At 43.6% G+C, this 18,982-nt stretch overlaps 1 protein-coding gene across 5 annotated transcripts in view; it reads right to left on the bottom strand.

Annotated features, from left to right (window-relative positions):
* The window catches only part of DTNBP1 (dystrobrevin binding protein 1), a 150,354-nt gene that overhangs the window by 7,487 nt on the left and 123,885 nt on the right, over positions 1–18,982 (bottom strand). For all 5 annotated transcript variants that reach the window (XM_025384369.1, XM_025384372.1, XM_025384371.1 and 2 more), the window contains one exon: positions 2,884–3,039. In XM_025384369.1, coding sequence (XP_025240154.1) covers positions 2,884–3,039 — 156 coding nt within the window. The remainder of the gene's footprint in view (positions 1–2,883; positions 3,040–18,982) is intronic.

Below are 18,982 nucleotides of genomic sequence, written 5' to 3' on the forward strand. Positions count from 1 at the left end.
CTCAGCTCTAGCTGAAGAGAAAGCTAAAAAGCCCAGAGCCTCCAATTTTCTTCTTCAAAGCTTTCAAAACCATATATTGACAAGATGTACCTGATTTTTACCTTAAAAACATGAGCCCAACATTTTCTTGAAACTTAATCTTTGAGATACTCAAAACCACGAAAATTTAACCACTTCGTATTTCCTTGCAGGTATTTGCAGCAGGTAGCTGCTAGACGCTTCCCTCTGCCAGCCCAGTGCCTTGCTAGCTGTGGAGGAGGTGCAGTGCGTGCCTGTCCCTGTCACCAGGGGCTGGTCATCAACAGAAGCTGCTCCTTCCAAGCCGGCCGCGCACCTACTACATCATCATCAGCCGTGTGTCCGTGGCTCTCCCTATAATGGGAGCTTCCTGAGAGGTACTTTCATTTCTCTGTGCTTCCTCTGGGCTCACCAGCAAGTGCTAAACTGAAGGAAGATAGAGTTAAGTTGTTCACCAATCAGAGTTTCTGTGGCTGTCCATCAGTGCATCTCTTCTATGACATCAGACATTGCTGCGATGTGTCATTATGTTCAAATTTGCGGGTCGGCCAGGGTGTATCTGTATGGATTGAATGTGTCCTCCTAAAATTTGTATGTTGAAGCCCTAACCCCCAAGATGAGGATACTTGGAGTTGGGACCGCTGGGAGGTGATTAGGTTAGACGAGGTCAGGTGGACATGGCTCCTGTGGTCGAGATTAGCCCTAATACCAAGAGACAGCAGAGGGCTCCACCCTGCTGTTGGCCACGTGCACACATAGGGAGAAGGGGGCCACCTACGAGCCAGGAAGACAGCCCTCATCAGACACCGATCACATCGGCACCCTGATCTTGGATCTGAGGCCTCCAGAACTGAGGGAAAAGAAATGTCGACTGTTCAAGCCACCCAGTCCACATGGTTTCGTTATGGCAGCGGGGCTGAAACAGTGTCCTTCTCTGCTTCTACCCATAACGGGATAAAAATCCCTGGAGCAAACCTTCTGCTTCCTCCCAAAGGAGCCATGGAAAGCCACTCTCTATAACTCGCAGCCAACACGGAACTAAGAGAATCCTGTACGTCCACTCGGAGGAACGCACGGAGGACAAAGGCAGGGTCACGGGTTACAAGAACGGCAAAGGCTGACTCTAAAGAACTTGTTAAGCTTCAAACCTACCCTGTGCGCTGGAAGGTAAACAAGCATCTTCCTCACAACTGACTGCGTTCACCAGCACACTATGAGGTCTTCAGCTACTGCTGTTCATCTGTTTTTCTCAACATTATTTTCTTTCCTCATTCTTGGATTTCTTTTTATTTATTTATTTATTTTTTGAGATGGAGTCTCGCTGTCGCCAGGCTGGAGTGCAGTGGCGCAATCTCAGCTCACTGCAACCTCTGCCTCCTGGGTTCAAGCGATTCTCCTGCCTTAGCCTCTTGAGTAGCTGGGATTACAAGCGCGTGTCACCACGCCTGGCTAATTTTTGCATTTTTAGTAGAGACGAGGTTTCATCATGTTGGCCAGGCTGGTCTCCATCTCTTGACCTTATGATCCACCCACCTTGGTCTCCCAAAGTGCTGAGATTACAGGCATGCGCCACCGCGCCCAGCCTCATTCTTGGATTTCTTTAACTTCTCCTTGGAGGGGACATAGAACTGGATGACAAGGAAGAAACACTCCTGGAGGATGTGGTTGGGGGCGGGATAGAGAGAACAAAGGCCAGAGCTAGGCAAGCCTGGGGAGAGGATGAAGGCTGAGATTTGAGAGGTGAGGGAGGTGTCCAGGAGGTGATGAGAAATTCAGGAGAATGGGAGGGCAGGAAAACAGGGGAAGGTTTGGACGGGTCTCCCCGCTGCCTGGGGTCTGGTCCTGCCTGTGTGGCGCAGGCTGGTGGGAAAATGTGAACTGCCCGGCGCCACTGCCCTGCTCACCCCTGCTGCACCTCTGAGTCACTGGGTTCTTCCAAAGGAAAAGCTGGGAAGGAGTTCGGTGTCTGGACGTCTAATCGGCTTGTTCCTTACAGCACTATTTACCAAGGGAAAGATTTTAAATGTTCAGCTAGGAAAACTGGTGGAATATATTAGGATACATCATGACAAAAAGATGCAGCCTTTGACACACAACCTCTCAAAGTATTTTTAACAACAGGGGGAAAGAGTCCTATATAACATGAAGAAAAGTTAGAGACAAAGCCATATATGTGTACGGTCCAGTCAGATCGCAATTAAATAAGCAGACTCGACAGAGACTAGAAAGAACGCATGAAAAGCAGCAACAGGGATTATTCTGTCCTGGAGAATTAAGGGCAATTTTCCTTTTGTCCATTTTGGTAATTTCTAGAAGCCTAATTTGTGTTTGTAATCTTCGTTTTTTTTGAGACAGTCTCACTCTGCCACCCAGGCTGGAGAGCGATGGCGCGATCTCGGCTCACGGAAACCTCTGCCTCCCGGGTTCCAGCGATTCCCGTGCTTCAGCCTCCTGAGTAGCTGGGATTACAGACATGCGCCACCACGCCTGGCCACTTTTGGTATTTTAGTAGAGATGGGATTTTACCATGATGGCCAGGCTGGTCTCAAACTTCTGACCTCGGGTGATCTGCCTGCCTTGGCCTGCCAAAGTGCTGGGATTACAGGCGTGAGCCACCACGCCTGGCTGTATCTGTAATCTTTAGAGGTATTAAAAAAAATATCTTCAACTAAAGCCTAGACTGATAGAAGAGGCAAAATCAGGGCAAGAGATAGGTGGCCCGATGCACACATTTTGGTTGCTGGAGTCTAATAACAGAACGGGACTTCTGAGGACTCTGCCCCATGTCCTGCTCCGGGAGAGGAGCCCATCGCCACCCCGCACAGCCAGTGAGTCCCTGCTCCAGCAGCCCCGGCCCCAACTCGCCTCGCCGCTCCGCGATCTGCAGGTAGCCGGTGGACAGGTACTGCTCCATGTCCTGCTGGAAGGCTTCCTCAAAAAACTTCTGCCGCTCCTTCAGCTTCATTTGCTGGGTGTGCTCCATTTCCAGGACCTTCTGGGCGTGCTCTGCATCTAGTTCAGCTGAGGAAACAGAATAACTGGGGTTAGGGTTTGAAAAGGGACCGAGAGAGGAAATGGGTATAAACAGCTGCTCACATCCCCCCTCCAAGTGGATGGAGTCATGCTGCATTGACAGACTTGGGCTGGTGCCCCGGCCGTCTGTACAGCTGGCCTCCTTGCCCCTCCAATCTGCTGCACTGCTCCCCCTACCTGGGCAGTCAGGCCCTTAGTGCCACACCTTTGCATGTGCTGTCCCCTTTGCTGGAACGACCTTCCCCCTCCCCCCGCATCGCCCATTCGTCAGTCACAAACAGCTGTTCACCTTCCAAGATTAGCTTCTCAGGTTGTCCTTCTGCTAACTCCAGTGGAGTCTGCTGCTCCATCTAGATGTTTCCACATCCCTGTGTTTAAACTTCTGCAGCTGACTTACAAATTGCAGTGCAATTGCTAAGGACTTGGAGTCCCTGCACGACTGTGACCATATATGACTCATGTCAACATGCTGTCACTCAGCTCAGTGCCTGGCACACAGTAAGTTCTCAAGGCATGTTTGTTAAAAGTATGTGACAGTGGAATACTATTCACCCTTAAAAAGAAATTCCGACACATGCTATAACATGGATGAACCTTGAGCACATACACTAAGTGGAATAAGCCAGTTACAAACAGGCAAATGCTGTACGGTTCCACTCATATGAGGTGCCTAGCGCAGTCAGGTTCATGGAGACAAGAAGAGTGGTGCTCTCAGGGCGGGGCAGAGGGCGTGGGGGCTTAGTGGTTAACGGGTATAGACTTTCCATTTTACAAGATGAAAGAGATCTGGAGATGGATGGTGGTGATGGATGTACAGCGTGAATATATTTAATACCACTCAGCTGGACACTTACAAATTATATGTATACACAAAATGATAAATTTTATGTGTATTTTACCACAGTAAAAAGTTGGGAACAGGGCCGGGCGCGGTGGCTCACGCCTGTAATCCCAGCACTTTGGGAGGCCGAGGCAGGTGGATCACCTGAGGTCAGGAGTTCAAGACCAGCCTGGCCAATATGGTGAAACCCCATCTCTACTAAAAATACAAAAATTAGCCGGGCATGGTGGCAGGTGCCTATAGTCCCAGCTACTCGGGAGGCTGAGGCAGGACAATCACTTGAACCCAGGAGGCAGAGGTTGTAGTGGGCCGAGATGGCGCCACTGCACTCCACCCTAGGCGACAGAGCGAGACTCCATCCCCCCCCCCCAAAAAAAAAAAAAAAGTTGGGAAAAAAAAGTAAATATGTAGCCATCATGGTACATTACAAAGTGTTTAGTCTTGGCTTTTTAGTGTTTACTGGCCACACAACCTAATCAGTTAACCTTCTCATCTGAAAATTTGGGATAGAAATATTAACCCAATATTGACATGAAACATATAAAAGGATGTGAAATAATTTTATAACTTAAGTGACCAGTGACCCTTCAAGGTAGGCCTGAGTCAGTAATATAGAAGGCAAGAACACTAACATAATCAACTTTCACCTGGTCATTCAAGCAAGAACCCCAAATCTCCCAGCTATAAACACTTTCCAGTGGTTTAACCTTTCCTCAAGGCATGTGATATGGTTTAGCTCTGTGTCCCCGCCCAAATCTCATATCAAATTGTAATCCTCACATGTCAGGGGAGGGAAGTCATTGGGTCATGGGGACAGTCTCCCCTATGCTGTTGTCGTGATAGTGAGTAGTTCTCACTAGATCTGATGTTGTATAAGGATCTGACAGTTCCTCCTTCACATGCTCATACTCTCCGCCTTGCGAAGCAGCCTGCTTCCCCTTCCACCATGATTGTAAGTTTCCTGAGGCCTCCCAGCCATGCAGAACTGTGGGCTTATTAAACCTCCTTTGTTTATAAATTACCCAGTCTCAGGGTTTGTTGTTGTTTTGTTTTGTTTTGTTTTTTGAGACGGAGTCTCACTTTCTTCCCCAGGCTGGAGGGCAGTGGTAGGATCTCAGTTCACTGCAACCTCTGCCTCCTGGCTTCAAGCAATTACTATGCCTCGACCTCCCAAGTAGCTGGGATTACAGGTGCACGCCACTATGCCCAGCTAATTTTTTGTATTTTTAGTAGAGACGGGGTTTTGCAATGTTGGTCAGGCTGGTCTCAAACTCCTACCTCAAATGATCTGCCTGCCTCGGCCTCCCAAAGTGCTGGAATTACAGGTGTGAACCACTGCACCCGGCGTCAGGTATTTCTTTATAGCAGTGTGAACAGTGACTAATGCAGTAAATTGGTACTGGAGAGAGTGGGGTATTGATATAAAGATACTTGAAAACGTGGAAGGGACTTTGGAACTGGGTAATGGGCAGAGGTTGGAACAGTCTGGAGGGCTCAGAAAAAGACAGGAAGATGTGGGAAGGTTTGGAACCTCCTAGAGATTTGTTGAATGGTTCCAACCAAAATGCTGATAGTGATGTGAACAATGAAGTCCAGACTGAGGTGGTCTCAGATGGAGACGAGGAACTTATTGGGAACTGGAGTAAAGCTCACTCATGCTATGCTTTAGCAAAGAGACTGGTAGCATTTTGCCCCTCCCCTAGAGATCTGTGGAACTTTGAACTTGAGAGAGATAATTAAGGCTATCTGGTGGAAGAAATTTCTAAGCAGCAAAGCATTCAAGACATGACCTGGATTATTGTGAAAGCATTCAATTTTATGCGTTCACAAGGAGATGGTTTGAGATTGGTGCTTATGTTTACAAGAGAAGCAGAGCATAAAAATTTGGAAATTCTGTAGCCTGATGATACACTAGAAAAGAATAACCCATTTTCTGGGGAGAAATTCAAGCCAGCTGTAAAAATTTGCATAAATAATGAGGAGTTGAATGTTAAGTGCCAAGACAATGGGGAAAATGTCTCCAGGGCATGTCAGAGATTTTGGCAGCAGCCCCTCCCATCACAGGCCCAGAGACCTAGGAAGAAAAATTTTTTTTTTTTTGAGACGGAGTCTCGCTCTGCCGCCCAGGCTGGAGTGCAGTGGCCGGATCTCAGCTCACTGCAAGCTCCGCCTCCCGGGTTCACGCCATTCTCCTGCCTCAGCCTCCCGAGTAGTTGGGACTACAGGCGCCCGCCACCGCGCCCGGCTATTTTTTTGTATTTTTTTAGTAGAGACGGGGTTTCACCGTGTTAGCCAGGATGGTCTCGATCTCCTGACCTCGTGATCCGCCCGTCTCGGCCTCCCAAAGTGCTGGGATTACAGGCTTGAGCCACCGCGCCCGGCGAAAAATTGTTTTGTGGGCCAAGCCCAGGGCCCAGCTGCTCTGTGTAGCCTTGGGACACGGCACCCTGCATTCCAGCCACTCTTAACTACAGCTGTGACTACAAGGGGCCAAGGTACAGCTCGGGCTATTACTTCAGGGGGTGCAAGCCGCAAGCTTTGGCGGCTTCCACATGGTGTTAGGCTTGTGGGTGCACGGAAGTCAAGAATTGAGGTTTGGAAACCTTGGCCTAGATCTCACAGGATGTATGAAAATGCCTGGATGTCCAGGCAGAGGTCTGCTGCAGGGACAGAGCCCTCATGGAGATCTCTATTAGGGCAGTGCAAACAGTAAATATAGGGTTGGTGCCCCCACACAGAGTCCCCACTGGGGCACTGCCTAGTGGAGCTGTGAGAAGAGGGCCACCGCCCTCCAGAGCCCAGAATGGTAGATCCACTGACAGCTTGCACCATGCACCTGAAAAAGATGCAGGCACTCAATGCCAACCTGTGAAAGAGCTTGCCCAAGGCCGTGGGAGCCACCCCTTGCCTCTGTATGACCTGGATGTAAGACACGAAGTAAAAGGAGATTATTTTGGAGCTTTAAGATTTAATGACTGCCCTGCTGGATTTCAGACTTGCTTGGGGCCTGTACACCCTTTGTTTTGGCCAATTTCTCCCATTTGAAATGGGAACATTTATCCAATGCCTGTACTCTCATTGTATCTTGTAAGTAACTAACTTGCTTTTGACTTTATGTGCTCCTAGGTCAAAAAGACTTGCCTTGTGTCAGATGAGACTTTGGACTTAAGACTTCTGGGTTAGGCCAGGCACGGTGCTCACACCTGTAATCCCAGCACTTCGGGAGGTCAAAGAAGATGGATCAAGAGGTCAAGGGCTGATAAGAGCAGCTCTGGGCTGACAGCAAGTGAAAGAAAAGGGGCCTCCACACTACAATCACCAGGAGCCTGAACTCTGGCAGCGACCTGAAGGGCCCTCACATAGATTCTGTTCCAGTGCCTCCAGAAAAAAACGCAGCTCAACCTCATGGAACACTGGGCAGAGAACCCAGTCACACCTTGCCTAGACTTCTGCCCTACAAACTGGAAGCTGATAAATTTGTTTCGTTTTAAACTATGTTTGTGGTTATCTATTACACAGCAATATGGGATTACTCCAAACAGGCTGTCTGTATGAATTCAGGTCCCTGATCAAATCTGGTTGACTGTAAAATCGAAAAAGGACAATCTGAGTGCCTTCCCTTACGTAAATATTTCCTAACTCCTCCCCTGTGTCTGTGGCAGACCCCTGCTCTGCTGAGTTTGGGTGCTGTTATTCCAGAAAACATCTGCAGAATGTTTCAGCTACCCTGTGTCCTGGGATACACTGTAACAAACCATTTCACCCAAGGCATTGTTCCCTCTGGTTCAGCTCTTGGGAGTGTCAACATCTTGGGGGTGTTATCAAGATTAACAAAACAAACACAGCAGCTCTTACAATGGACAATGGTGAATGAGGTCCGTTATCTGCCTTAGTCCCACCCACCCCCACATTCCCAGCACCACATTCTCAACTCCTGAGTCCAGCAAGCTGGTATGCATGGCAGATCTTAAAACCCAGGGATGGAGTTTATCATCTCAAATCAGGTATAGTGTCTAATACTTAGAATACTGTGGGCTTTCTTCTTATATTCTGATCTACATACATGCAAGAAACACAAACTAATGCTAACCAAAGCAACATAGGAAAAGTAATTTTCCTAATTAGCATGTAATCACATGTATATTTCCTCTGTGCATTCTGCTCATACTGTTGCCATTACTGGGTGCCTTCTCTCCATTTCCCGCTAGCCTCGTCTCACATGTGTTTATGTGGAGACGGTCTGCCACAGTGGGAAGAGCTTCTGCTCACAGGTTTCAGGTTGGGCCCAACTCGGGTCCCACACTCCTAGCGCCTCTTGGCACAGCCCTCTGGTCTACCTCTGCATTCAGCTGCAGCTATGGGAACCAGCGTTGTGTGCCTTCACTGGAATGCACAGAGGGTCCCACCTCACAGCCACACCTGTGTGGCTGTGTTTTTCTGGTCAGAGTATTCTCTGAATCTCAGGAAACCCAGCCAGCACAGCCCAGAAGTTCTGTGGAATTAAGGCAGCTCTCAACCAATAGGTGACGGAGGTCAGTATCTCAGGACCCTGGTCTAACATCCTTTGGGTGGATGATCCTAGGAAGCGTTCTCAACGCTTCTCAGAGATCCTGGTACGATGGCACATCCTCAATGGCTTTAGCAGCTTCCTGTTTTTAGCTTCTTCTCGTCGCTGTCTCACTCTCCCTGTCCCTCGCTCCTGCATCTTGGAATCGCCTCCCAAAGGACCTGCAGCTAATCCTGGTCTCAGGCTCTTTTTCCACATAACTGATTTCACCTGAGTCGCAACTTCCTCCTCCATACAGGTGCGGTAAAAACACCTACTTCATAAGGTTGTTGGCAGGATTAAATGAGGTAGCAAATACGAATCAAGCGCACAGTACTGGCCAACAGCTGACAGCTAATGCTAATTCCAGCGTTATTTAAACAACAGCCTCTTGAAGAGGGAGCAACAGGAAATATTACCAAGAACCAGGATTCACTATGCACTGAAAATCACTTGCTCTGGGCCCCGCTCGGATGCTTAAGAATTAGTTACCTTTCAGTACTCTTAATAAATCTGCAAGGAATTTAGAGTGTACTCGTAAGAAAAAAAACTGAAGAGGATGTCTTTTCACTTGGTTCACTTCAGTTGTCAACATATCTGTTCAAATGCTTCATGACTGCCAAGTGCATTAGAGTAAGTCAACCCTAAAATACATTAAGTATGCTTTAAGTACTTCAAAGTTCAGCTAATCTTCCTTTAAAAAGTAAGTCCAGAATAGGCAGCTCAAAACCAAAGATCAATGCAGAAATCATCAAAGGAGTTTTAATTAAAGCATATCTTGTTTTAACTGAATTAAGATTTTCTATAGATATATAATATAAAAACATTTTTCTCAAGACTATTTCTGCTTTAAAAGTTTGATACTCATGTTGCTGAATTATTGGCCCTTCGGTTTTTTCTATACCAGAATGAAATCCAATCATGTCTCAACCTTCACAAGGGAGGAGGGGTTAGGTTAGACAACTTAAAATAACTTTTTTTTTTTTTTTTTTTAAGATGGAGTCTTGCTCTGTCACCCAGGCTGGAGTGCAGTGGCGCAATCTCGGCTCACTGCAAGCTCTGTCTCTCGGGTTCACGCCATTCTCCTGCCTCAGCCTCCCCAGTAGCCAGGACTATAGGTGCACGCCACCACTTCTGGCTAATTTTTTTTGTATTTTTAGTAGAGACGGGGTTTCACCATGTTAGCCAGGATGGCCTCGATCTCCTGACTTCGTGATCCACCCGCCTCGGCCTCCCAAAGTGCTGGGATTACAGATGTGAGCCACTGCACCCGGCCTTAAAATGACTTATAAAAAAATAGGAGAAAAAAAATCACTGTTTTAGGTTTTAAAACATGTTCCTCACTAGGTATCTGAAACATCCCCAGCTGTCCCCGTCAGCTCCCTGCTTCATTTCAGAGCCCTTTTTGTATCTCGGGGCTGAGCACTAAGCCAGCTTCACCGAGGACCGAGCACAGTTGCACCACACCAGCCCCTATTCAGGATGACTATGAAAAAGCACAAAGCAGGCATTTAAAAATAACTTTGCTGCCCAGCAGCTAAGAGAGATTTACCCTCAGCGACGTGACTGAATGAGGATGTTCTTAATTGTGCTGTGTGTAAAATCATCAATTGGGCCTGCATCAAGAAAACAACCAAAGATGGCAGAAGTGAAATGATGCGAGGATATTTGAAGGAAAAATTTCAAATCTAGGTTTAACAGCATCTGAATTTTAGAATGAGGACTGAAAAATCTAAATTACAGAACATTTTCTACAAGGAAAAATGACCCCTTGCTCACATTAAGGTGCCATTTATTATACTGGGGAAAGCCAGACAAATACAAAGATGTAAAGAACTTCAACAAATGGACTTCAGATTAAAAGAAAAAAAAATCAAAACAAGATGCAGTAGTTTTTCTACGTCGAGTCGGGAGTAATCATTTAACTCCATTATCAACACTCAGGCCTATGTCTTTTTATTTCAACTCCTAAACATTGCTCAAGTTTTATCTGACTGCAACTTCCACTTTAGCTACCACTATCAATTTCAAATGGATAATTACTCAAAACAACAAAAAATTCCATTACCACTGAAGATGGAATAATCAATTCTCAATTATACGTTTTAATGGGGCATAAGGGCGGCACAAGATATATGAAAAAAAAAAAAAAAAAAAAAACCAAGTTCATTTCAGGAACAAATCCAACATATTCTACAACTAAGCCTTTTAACCAAGATAGGTAATAAAATACAGTGAGGTGTTAATGACCGAAAAAGGCTCCCAAACCTCTGGGAGTCATGTACAGAAAACTAGGATAAGCCTCTCTGTTAAGAGTTCAAAATGTTAAAAGAGAAACAGTAACACTTACTAAATATGAACTGAGAAAAATTCTAGTAATCTCTATACTAAAGATTAAGAGCATTGTTCATTGAAGATAAATAAGACCAACAAGAAATTTTAAAAACCAACTTCAATATTTACAATTCAGGTGTTTTTATATTGAGTTAGGGAATATGAGTTTTGTGATATTAAAATACATGTGACATGATCAAGAGAGAACTGTGAAATCTCTGTAAATCTCTAAACAATTTTCTGAATACAAATGAAACATCTCTTCAAGCTGTTTTTGGATAAAAACAATTGCCAACAGTCTATCAAATTACATAACCACTAGAAGACATTAAATTCTGTCAATGTGACAGATTTAAAAAATTGGGGCCTATGGTTTGTTTTGTTTTGTTGTTTTTTTTTTAGATGGAGTCTCACTCTGTCACCAGGCTGGAGTGCAATCTCGGCTCACTGCAATCTCCACCTCCCTGGTTCAAGCCATTCTTATGCCTCGGCCTCCTGAGTAGCTGGGCTTACAAGCACATGCCACCACACTCAGCTAATTTTTGTATTTTTAGTAGAGACAGGGTTTCACCATGTTTGACAGGATGGTCTTGATCTCCTGACCTTTTGATCTGCCCACCTCAGCCTCCCAAAATGCTAGGATTACAGGTGCGAGCCATCGCGCCTAGCCAACTTTTTTTATGCTTCTAATTATTTGCATTTTTTTCTTTTGAGACAGAGTCTCACTGTGTTGCCCAGGCTGGAGTGCAATGGCATGATCTTGGCTCAATGCAACCTCCACCTCCTGTGTTTAAGCGATTCTTGTGTCTCAGCCTCCTGAGTAGCTGAGATTACAAATGTGCACAATCGCACCTGGCTCATTTTTGTATTTCTAGTGGAGACAGGGTTTCACCATGTTGGCCAGGCTGGTCTTGAACTCCTGACCTCAGGTGATCCGCCCACCTCAGTCTCCCAAAGTGCTGGGATTACAGGCATGAGATACCGTGCCTGGTCTATCTGCATTTATTTAATAGGGTATTTTTGATGCATGAACTATGTACATTGAGGAAAATTTGGGGCCATAAAAAATTATTGATTCCACAAATAATAGGGTGAAAGTCCCTTTGTAGTCCCCATAAATAGATGACTGTACAACCAGCACATTTTGGTGTATACGGGATTCTCCCCCCATTAGGATGACTATATGAAATTGCAATACTCAATTTTTAAAGCTTTTTACTTTGAAATAATTACAGGTTCACAGGATGTTATCTAGAAATGTACATCCTGAATGTCCCTCCATGCTAACATCTTACATAATTCTGGTATAAGGTCAAAACCCAATAATTGACATGGGTACAATCCACAAAGCTTATTCAGATTTCACCAGTCACACGTGCACTGTGTGTGCATGCAGATGTGCATACAGCTCCATGCATAGCCTTGTGTAAGCACCACATCAACGTAGTACCACCACAAGACTCCCTCAGGTTCCCTTTGTAGGATACGGTAAATTCCTCTTCAAAGTTTAGCCTGTTAACTTCCTTTAAAATTCAAGAGGGAGAAAAATTGTGAAGTACAATAAGTTCTGAGTTCTTCTTCAAAGAACCAATATGTCAGTATGTTCAGCTTCCCTGTTCTTTGTTCTCCATTTTAAAGTTTAACTTCCTCGTTCTTTACTCTCCTTGCCCCTAGTTTCAGTAAACAACCCCCTCCTAGCCTCTGTCACCTGTTCTGTCCTTAGGCATCCTTAGTCACCTGTTCTGTAACTGTCCCTTCCACCAAAATTACTCACCCTGCCACTCTGGCTCATATACTTGCTCTCTTTAAAACAGCCAATCGGAATTAGCCTAGACTGTGCAATCCAACCCTAGCCAATAGGGGAAAGACACAGCAGTAGGAGCTAGCGGCATTAGGAATAAGACCCCTTCCCCTTCCTTGTCTGGTATGCTCTCGCCATTGTTCCATCCACAAGACGCACCCTTCTATAGAAGTAAATTGCCTTGCTGAGAAAACTTTTGCCTCAGTGCCATTGTCATTTGGCAGCACCAAGCATTTACTTCCAACACCTTTTATAACCATGCCGTGCCTCCCCAAACACTCAGCTGGACTCCAAATCTATAATTATGTTAATTCATATGTTACGTAAGTGGAATCATGCACTATATATCCTTCCGAGACTTGCTTTTTTCACTCAGCATAACTGCCTTGGGGTTTCTCCAAGCTACAGCACATAATAATCTGTTCCCTTTTATTACTGAGCAGAATTTCATGGTATGGATGTACCACAGTTTGTGTAACCATTCACCCACGGAATGGCTGTTTCCAACTTCTGGCTATTATGAATAAAGCTGTCATGAACATGTGTGTATGAGTTCCTACATGAAAATAAGTCATTTCTCTCACAAAATGCCCAAGAGTGCAACTGCTGGGTCATATGGTAAGTTCATTTTTCGGTTTTGAAAGGAACTGCCAAACTCTTTTCCAGAGTAGCTATTCCATTTTACATCCCCATCATCACTGGGTGAGCCAGCTAGTTTCTCTGCATCTTTGCCAGTATTTGCTGGGACCTACTAATTATAACACAGGTTGAATATCCCTGCGCTGAAATCTGAAGCTTTTTGAGCACATACCTGATTCTAACAGGAAATGCTCATGGGAGCATCTAGGATTTCAGTTTTTTGTTTTAGCCATGCTCAACCAGTAAGTGCATATTGCAAATATTCCAAAATCGGAAAAAATCCAAAACCTGAAACACTTCTAGTCCTGAGTATTTCAGATAAGGGATACATAATCTGTACAGACTGTTTCCTTTTCTCTCTCAATTTTCTCCAGAATATGGATGTCTGTCAGAAACAAGTTTCAGCTTCCTTTTAAATATTTTCAATAATTGCTGTTTCCAAAGGTACTTCAGTTCCCTGAGCTTAGTAAAAATATATTTTAGAAAAATTTTGTTCAGAAACTGAGGACTTGTTAGACAATGACAAAATACACAAGATTTCCTTGCAGTTTTAAAAACCACTTTTCCCGTGCTGTTACCATGTAACAGTTACATGTTTTCTTACCTCAGTTTTCAAATCAGGTATACACAACGACTTTTAAAGCCTCCCAATCTCCTGCCCCTACTTTAACAAAGCAATACAAATTTTCTCAGGCTGGATTTAAAAAAACACCTGTAAAAGTATTTTCCTGGCACTGGTTTTCTTTATACATGAATTTTTAAAGTATCAACTTCTGTGCCCTGTGTTCCTATAGTTTTAAAAAGTTTTACATCCAGCCTTCATCAATAATTAGTTTTCAAAAGACAAAATTATTTTATACCATACATTATTTCTGTGAGTATTCTAAAGTATTACAGAACGTTATTCCTCAGAATTGGCATTTGGAAAAACAGTTCTGTGTGTGCTAAAGTTAACACACGTTTTCAAAGGAAGTTAAATGACTTTACAGAGCTTTTCTTCACCCTTGCTCCAACAGAGACACACGCACACCCCCTACACACATTAATCAAGTACTATACTTTTATCTTTTACATTCAACTAAGAAAAGGTGATCCTTACCCAAAACACGGTAGTTATTGAATAATGGCAGTTTTTTTGCCAACAGTCAGAATAAGTAACTTTTACACAACAAAGAACTCATGGCAACTACTGAGCTGGTCACAAAATTAGGTCCTTAGGAACAGCTACTGGAAGTGCTGTTTCCTAAAACCATGCTGCAGGAAACACTATTCTAGTATTCTGGAACACTTTTCAAATTCCTATCAATTACCTGAAGGAAATGACCACTATCTAGAGTATTAGCAAAATGAACACTGCAGGAACAAGATGTGCATGAGGCTTGCCAGAAATAGTTAAGACAGAAGGCTCCACAGTACCATAGCTTTTAAGGGAGGGGCAAGGCAGTTTAGCAGACCAGGGTCTGACTGCCGGGCGGGTCTCAGCACACCACTCACCTCTCACCACACACCCTGGAGGCCTCCGATTTCCCATCAGCAGGAGGGTGGAGCTGGCTGACATGGATCAGAAGGTCACCTCCATTTTTTTTTTTTTTTTGGGGGGGTCGGAGTCTTGCTCTGTGGCCCAGGCTGGAGTGCAATGGCGCGATTTTGGCTCGCTGCAACCTCCGTCTCCAGGGTTCAAGCAGTTCTCCTGCCTCAGACTCCTGAGTAGCTGGGATTACAGGCGCGTACCACCACGCCTGACTACTTTTTGTATTTTTAGTAGAGACGGGGTTTCACCATATTGGTCAGGCTGGTCTCAGACTCCTGACCTTGTGATCCGCCTGCCTCGACCTCCCAAAGTGCTGGCGTGAGCCACCGCGCCTGACCCCACTTTCAGTTCTTAAAAGCTAAGAACCTATTTTTATTTACTTCTGATTGGAGCAGGAAACGGTGATCCCAAAGCCTAGTTTGTTTTTAGTAATATTATATGAATATCAGATTAGCATTAAGGAATTTAAGACCTTTTGAGTTAGACAATGGCATTTCAAGAAAATAAGATTTAATTATTAACAAAATCCTGAAGGTATTTTTATATTCATTTTCCTGGCCAATTAACTGATTGAAGAGTGTTAAGAACCAGAAAGCTTAAGATAAATGGATCAGTGAGAAATGCACTTAATCATAAATTACTACCCTTGTTCAAATTCATAGGCTCAGGCTAGGAGGTTAAGGGTAGGGTGTGGTGGCCTCTGCAATGAGTACAGGTAGCACCAAGACTGCTGCTTTCTGTAGGAAATCAATAAATACCTACACGGATGAGTCACAGTTCGAAGGAATGGTTCAACGCCATTTGAAAATGCTATTCAGTGATGTGTTGACAAAGATGCTTTTTACAGAAACAGTATGTTAAAATGCCGCATGAAATAGCAAGAGTGTTGATTTTTCTTTTCTTTTTTTTTTTTTTTTTTGGTAAGACCAAAAAGAACTTCAGTCTAGAAGCTTTGTGTTATGGATATTTAGACAAAAGCCCAATTTCTAGAATTTTTAAGCCACATCTGACATGTTCCTGAATGTTAACTATGGAATTGACCTCCTTATTAACAATTTGAGGGGAAAAATGGAAGAAGTTTAGATCACTACAGGAATCTTTTCAAAATCAAAGGCTTTTCTAAAACGCTGCATAAAAGACTTTAGAAAAAGTAGTATAAACCAACTGCCAGCGTCTGTGAGTGAAAATTATTTATTAAAGAGTCCATTCAAAAGGGTTGTAGAGACAGAAAACCAGTGGTTCTCCACATTTGGCAGCATCAAAATCATCTCCAGTACTGGTGAACAGAGATTCCTGGACCCCATGCCCAGAATCCGATTCAGTAATCCATTTGGGCCGAAGATTGCATTTCTAACCAAACCCCAGGTAATGCTGATGCTGCTTGAGAACCACTGCTCTAGATGAACTACATCTGTGCAATCACTGCATTACTTCATTTACATTTTGACTTTGTATAAATATTTATACAAAGGGAAACACAGATGAAGCAGCTGGTACAATCCATCGAAATGACAGAAATGTTATCTCCTTAACTCTTGAAAATATCTGTGACATTATCCAAAACGGAAAAGCTCCAGCAGCAACCAAAATGCATAATCACAGACAAGAATTGCCTGTTGTCAACCTTATGGGTGACAATAACGGGTAAGCCCCTTAAGGCAGGCTTCCCTCCTTAGCATCTCTGTGTGTTCTATGGAATCCATTACCAGTCCCTGTGCTTGGTGGCTTCCACACAGCAGGAGGCAATATCCCCTGTGACCAGATCTGTGCTTTGTCCTGAATTCCAGATATAACCAAGAGTGGGTTCTCATCCTCTCCATTTTCAGAGACAACATACAGAAGTTTTCAAGCCATCTGCATTTAATTTTCCCATAAACAATATAAAATTATATTTGTATTCAAAGCTAATAGACAAAACTCTGGCAAACAAAAATTTTAGAGAAGAAAAAATACATACAAGCAAAGTGAGATGTGAGAAAGAGAATATGGCGACAAATGCTGCAGAGATGCAAAATCAATGTTAACCATAAATTTCTATGAATCAAAACTCTCAGACTCCATCAATATAACAAAGCTAATCACAATGATAACCTAAGGTATTCAAAGATTTTAAGACATTTCTGAATTATTAAAACATTTTATAGTATATTCTAACTGCTTTGAAAATTGGTCATCTTTGAAAGACTGGTAAATATCAACAGATAAAAGGTTTGAATTAACCAAAAACTTCCCAACCTTGATAACCTGGGATGTTTGTTATTCAACATAAATAATCACACATTAAAAAAGTTTTAAAAAGTTCTACCTGCTATGGATTCACGGCTGTTCAACACAATCTATGTGTTAAAATAGATCACACCCAGGATTCAGGTCAGCATTTGCTATTCTTAATCTCTAAGCTTACACACACACACACACGCACACACACACACACACAGTTCTTCCCATTTATAACAACATTTGGAAGGAAGGAAGGAAGGACATTTTTTTGCCAACAGAAAACTCTTAAGAACACAAAAACCAAAAGCATCCCCTTGTTTCCAACATTTTGATTTCAGTATATAAATTATGTTGATGGAATTTTCTCAGTAAGACAATTCTCATTTCTACGGTAATAGTGATTTAAATTGGCTGCGATCTTACAAAAGAATCTTGAGAAATATCTAAAAACTACACTCATATAAAGAAAGGTTGACACAGAGGGAAAAAAAGGCAGTTAATATATCAGCGCATCTAAACAAGGCAATGTTAATTTAAAAAACAAAAAAAACCCTGTTGAATAGTGATTCAACATAATATTAAAATCTATGGTCTGGGTTTTGTTATTTGTTTTAATCATGAGAGAAAAATCCTTCAGATGTAAAATTTAAGTTTTCATTAATTATTAAAAATGTATTATTTTTCTATCTTATTCATTCAAGAATAAGCAACCACTTGACAAATGTGGACTAATTTTGGCAGTAACCCCTCACTACCAGAATGGAGAAATACACAAGCTTCAGTTGTTCTCTCACAAGCCAGACTGAAAATAAAATGCAGTTGCAAATCATATCACCTACAATTTTGTTTAACTCCAAAGATCTGAGGGTCTCTAATTTGAGCATTACAATCAGAAAAACAAAGCTGATTTTCTTCTTTTTAAAGGGAACTCGAGGCCGGGCGCGGTGGCTCATACCTGTGATCCCAGCACTTTGGGAGGCTGAGGCAGGTGGATCACGAGGTCAGCAGTTCAAGACCAGCCTAGTCAACATGGTGAAACCCTGTCTCTACTAAAAATACAAAAATTAGCCAAGGGTGGCGGCGGGCACCTGTAATCCCAGCTGCTCGGGAGGCTGAGACAGGAGAATCGCTTGAACCCAGGAGGCGGAGGTTGCAGTGAGCCGAGACCACGCCATTGCACTCCAGCCTGGGCAATAGAGCGAGACTTCATCTCAAAAAAGGAAAAAAAAAAAATAAGGGAACTGAAATATCACAATGCAGAAACAGGCTGGATGTGGGTGGCAGGTGCAGTGGACATGGTGTCCTGGCAGCTGCCCTTTCCGTCAGCCCTCCTTGCCACCTCTGGCACCCTGCAGCAATGCTGGGCCTCCCCTCTTGAGGCTCATTTTCCTGTCCTCGCTAGGTTGCATTATCCTTTTTTCTAGCATTTTATACTTAGCTAGCTGTCGACCAAACCCAAGCCTTGTGAAAAGTTTTAACAAGAGAAGATCCTTTCAACTCTTCAGAGCCAAGATTCAGTATTTTTAGGTTTAGTGTTTCCCCAGGACATTTGCATTTTCATAGGCCACTACAGAATCCGAAAGGCCTCTGAAGCTCAAGGAATTAAGCTACAGCGAGGAATCACTTTCAATCTTTCTGGGCAGGGCTCTTGCCCCTTGACCCAAGCCATCCCACCGCCAGAGCTAGATCCTGACTTCGCCAATCCCACCTCCACTTCAAGAACTTCCTGTCCAAAGGTGAGGGAACCTGACTACTGATACCTGCAGCTCCCCACCGTCTACCAGTGGAGCTCCAGGAAATTAAAATTGGGTTTAAAATTTACCATTAATGATTATCAACATTAATTAGAATTCAGATGCTAGAGTTCTTTGGATTTTGAATATCACTGAAGAACACTTAAAAATGTTCAAAACAATCACCTTTGGAGATGTTTCCACTCATAATGCCTTGATTTCAAATTAAGTAGTCCAAAAATTCTAAACTAGGACGAGTCTCAAACCTTTTCAAGTTTAAGAATGG

The sequence above is a fragment of the Theropithecus gelada genome, chromosome 4 (genome assembly GCF_003255815.1).
Source record: "Theropithecus gelada isolate Dixy chromosome 4, Tgel_1.0, whole genome shotgun sequence".
Classification (NCBI taxonomy): domain Eukaryota; kingdom Metazoa; phylum Chordata; class Mammalia; order Primates; family Cercopithecidae; genus Theropithecus; species Theropithecus gelada.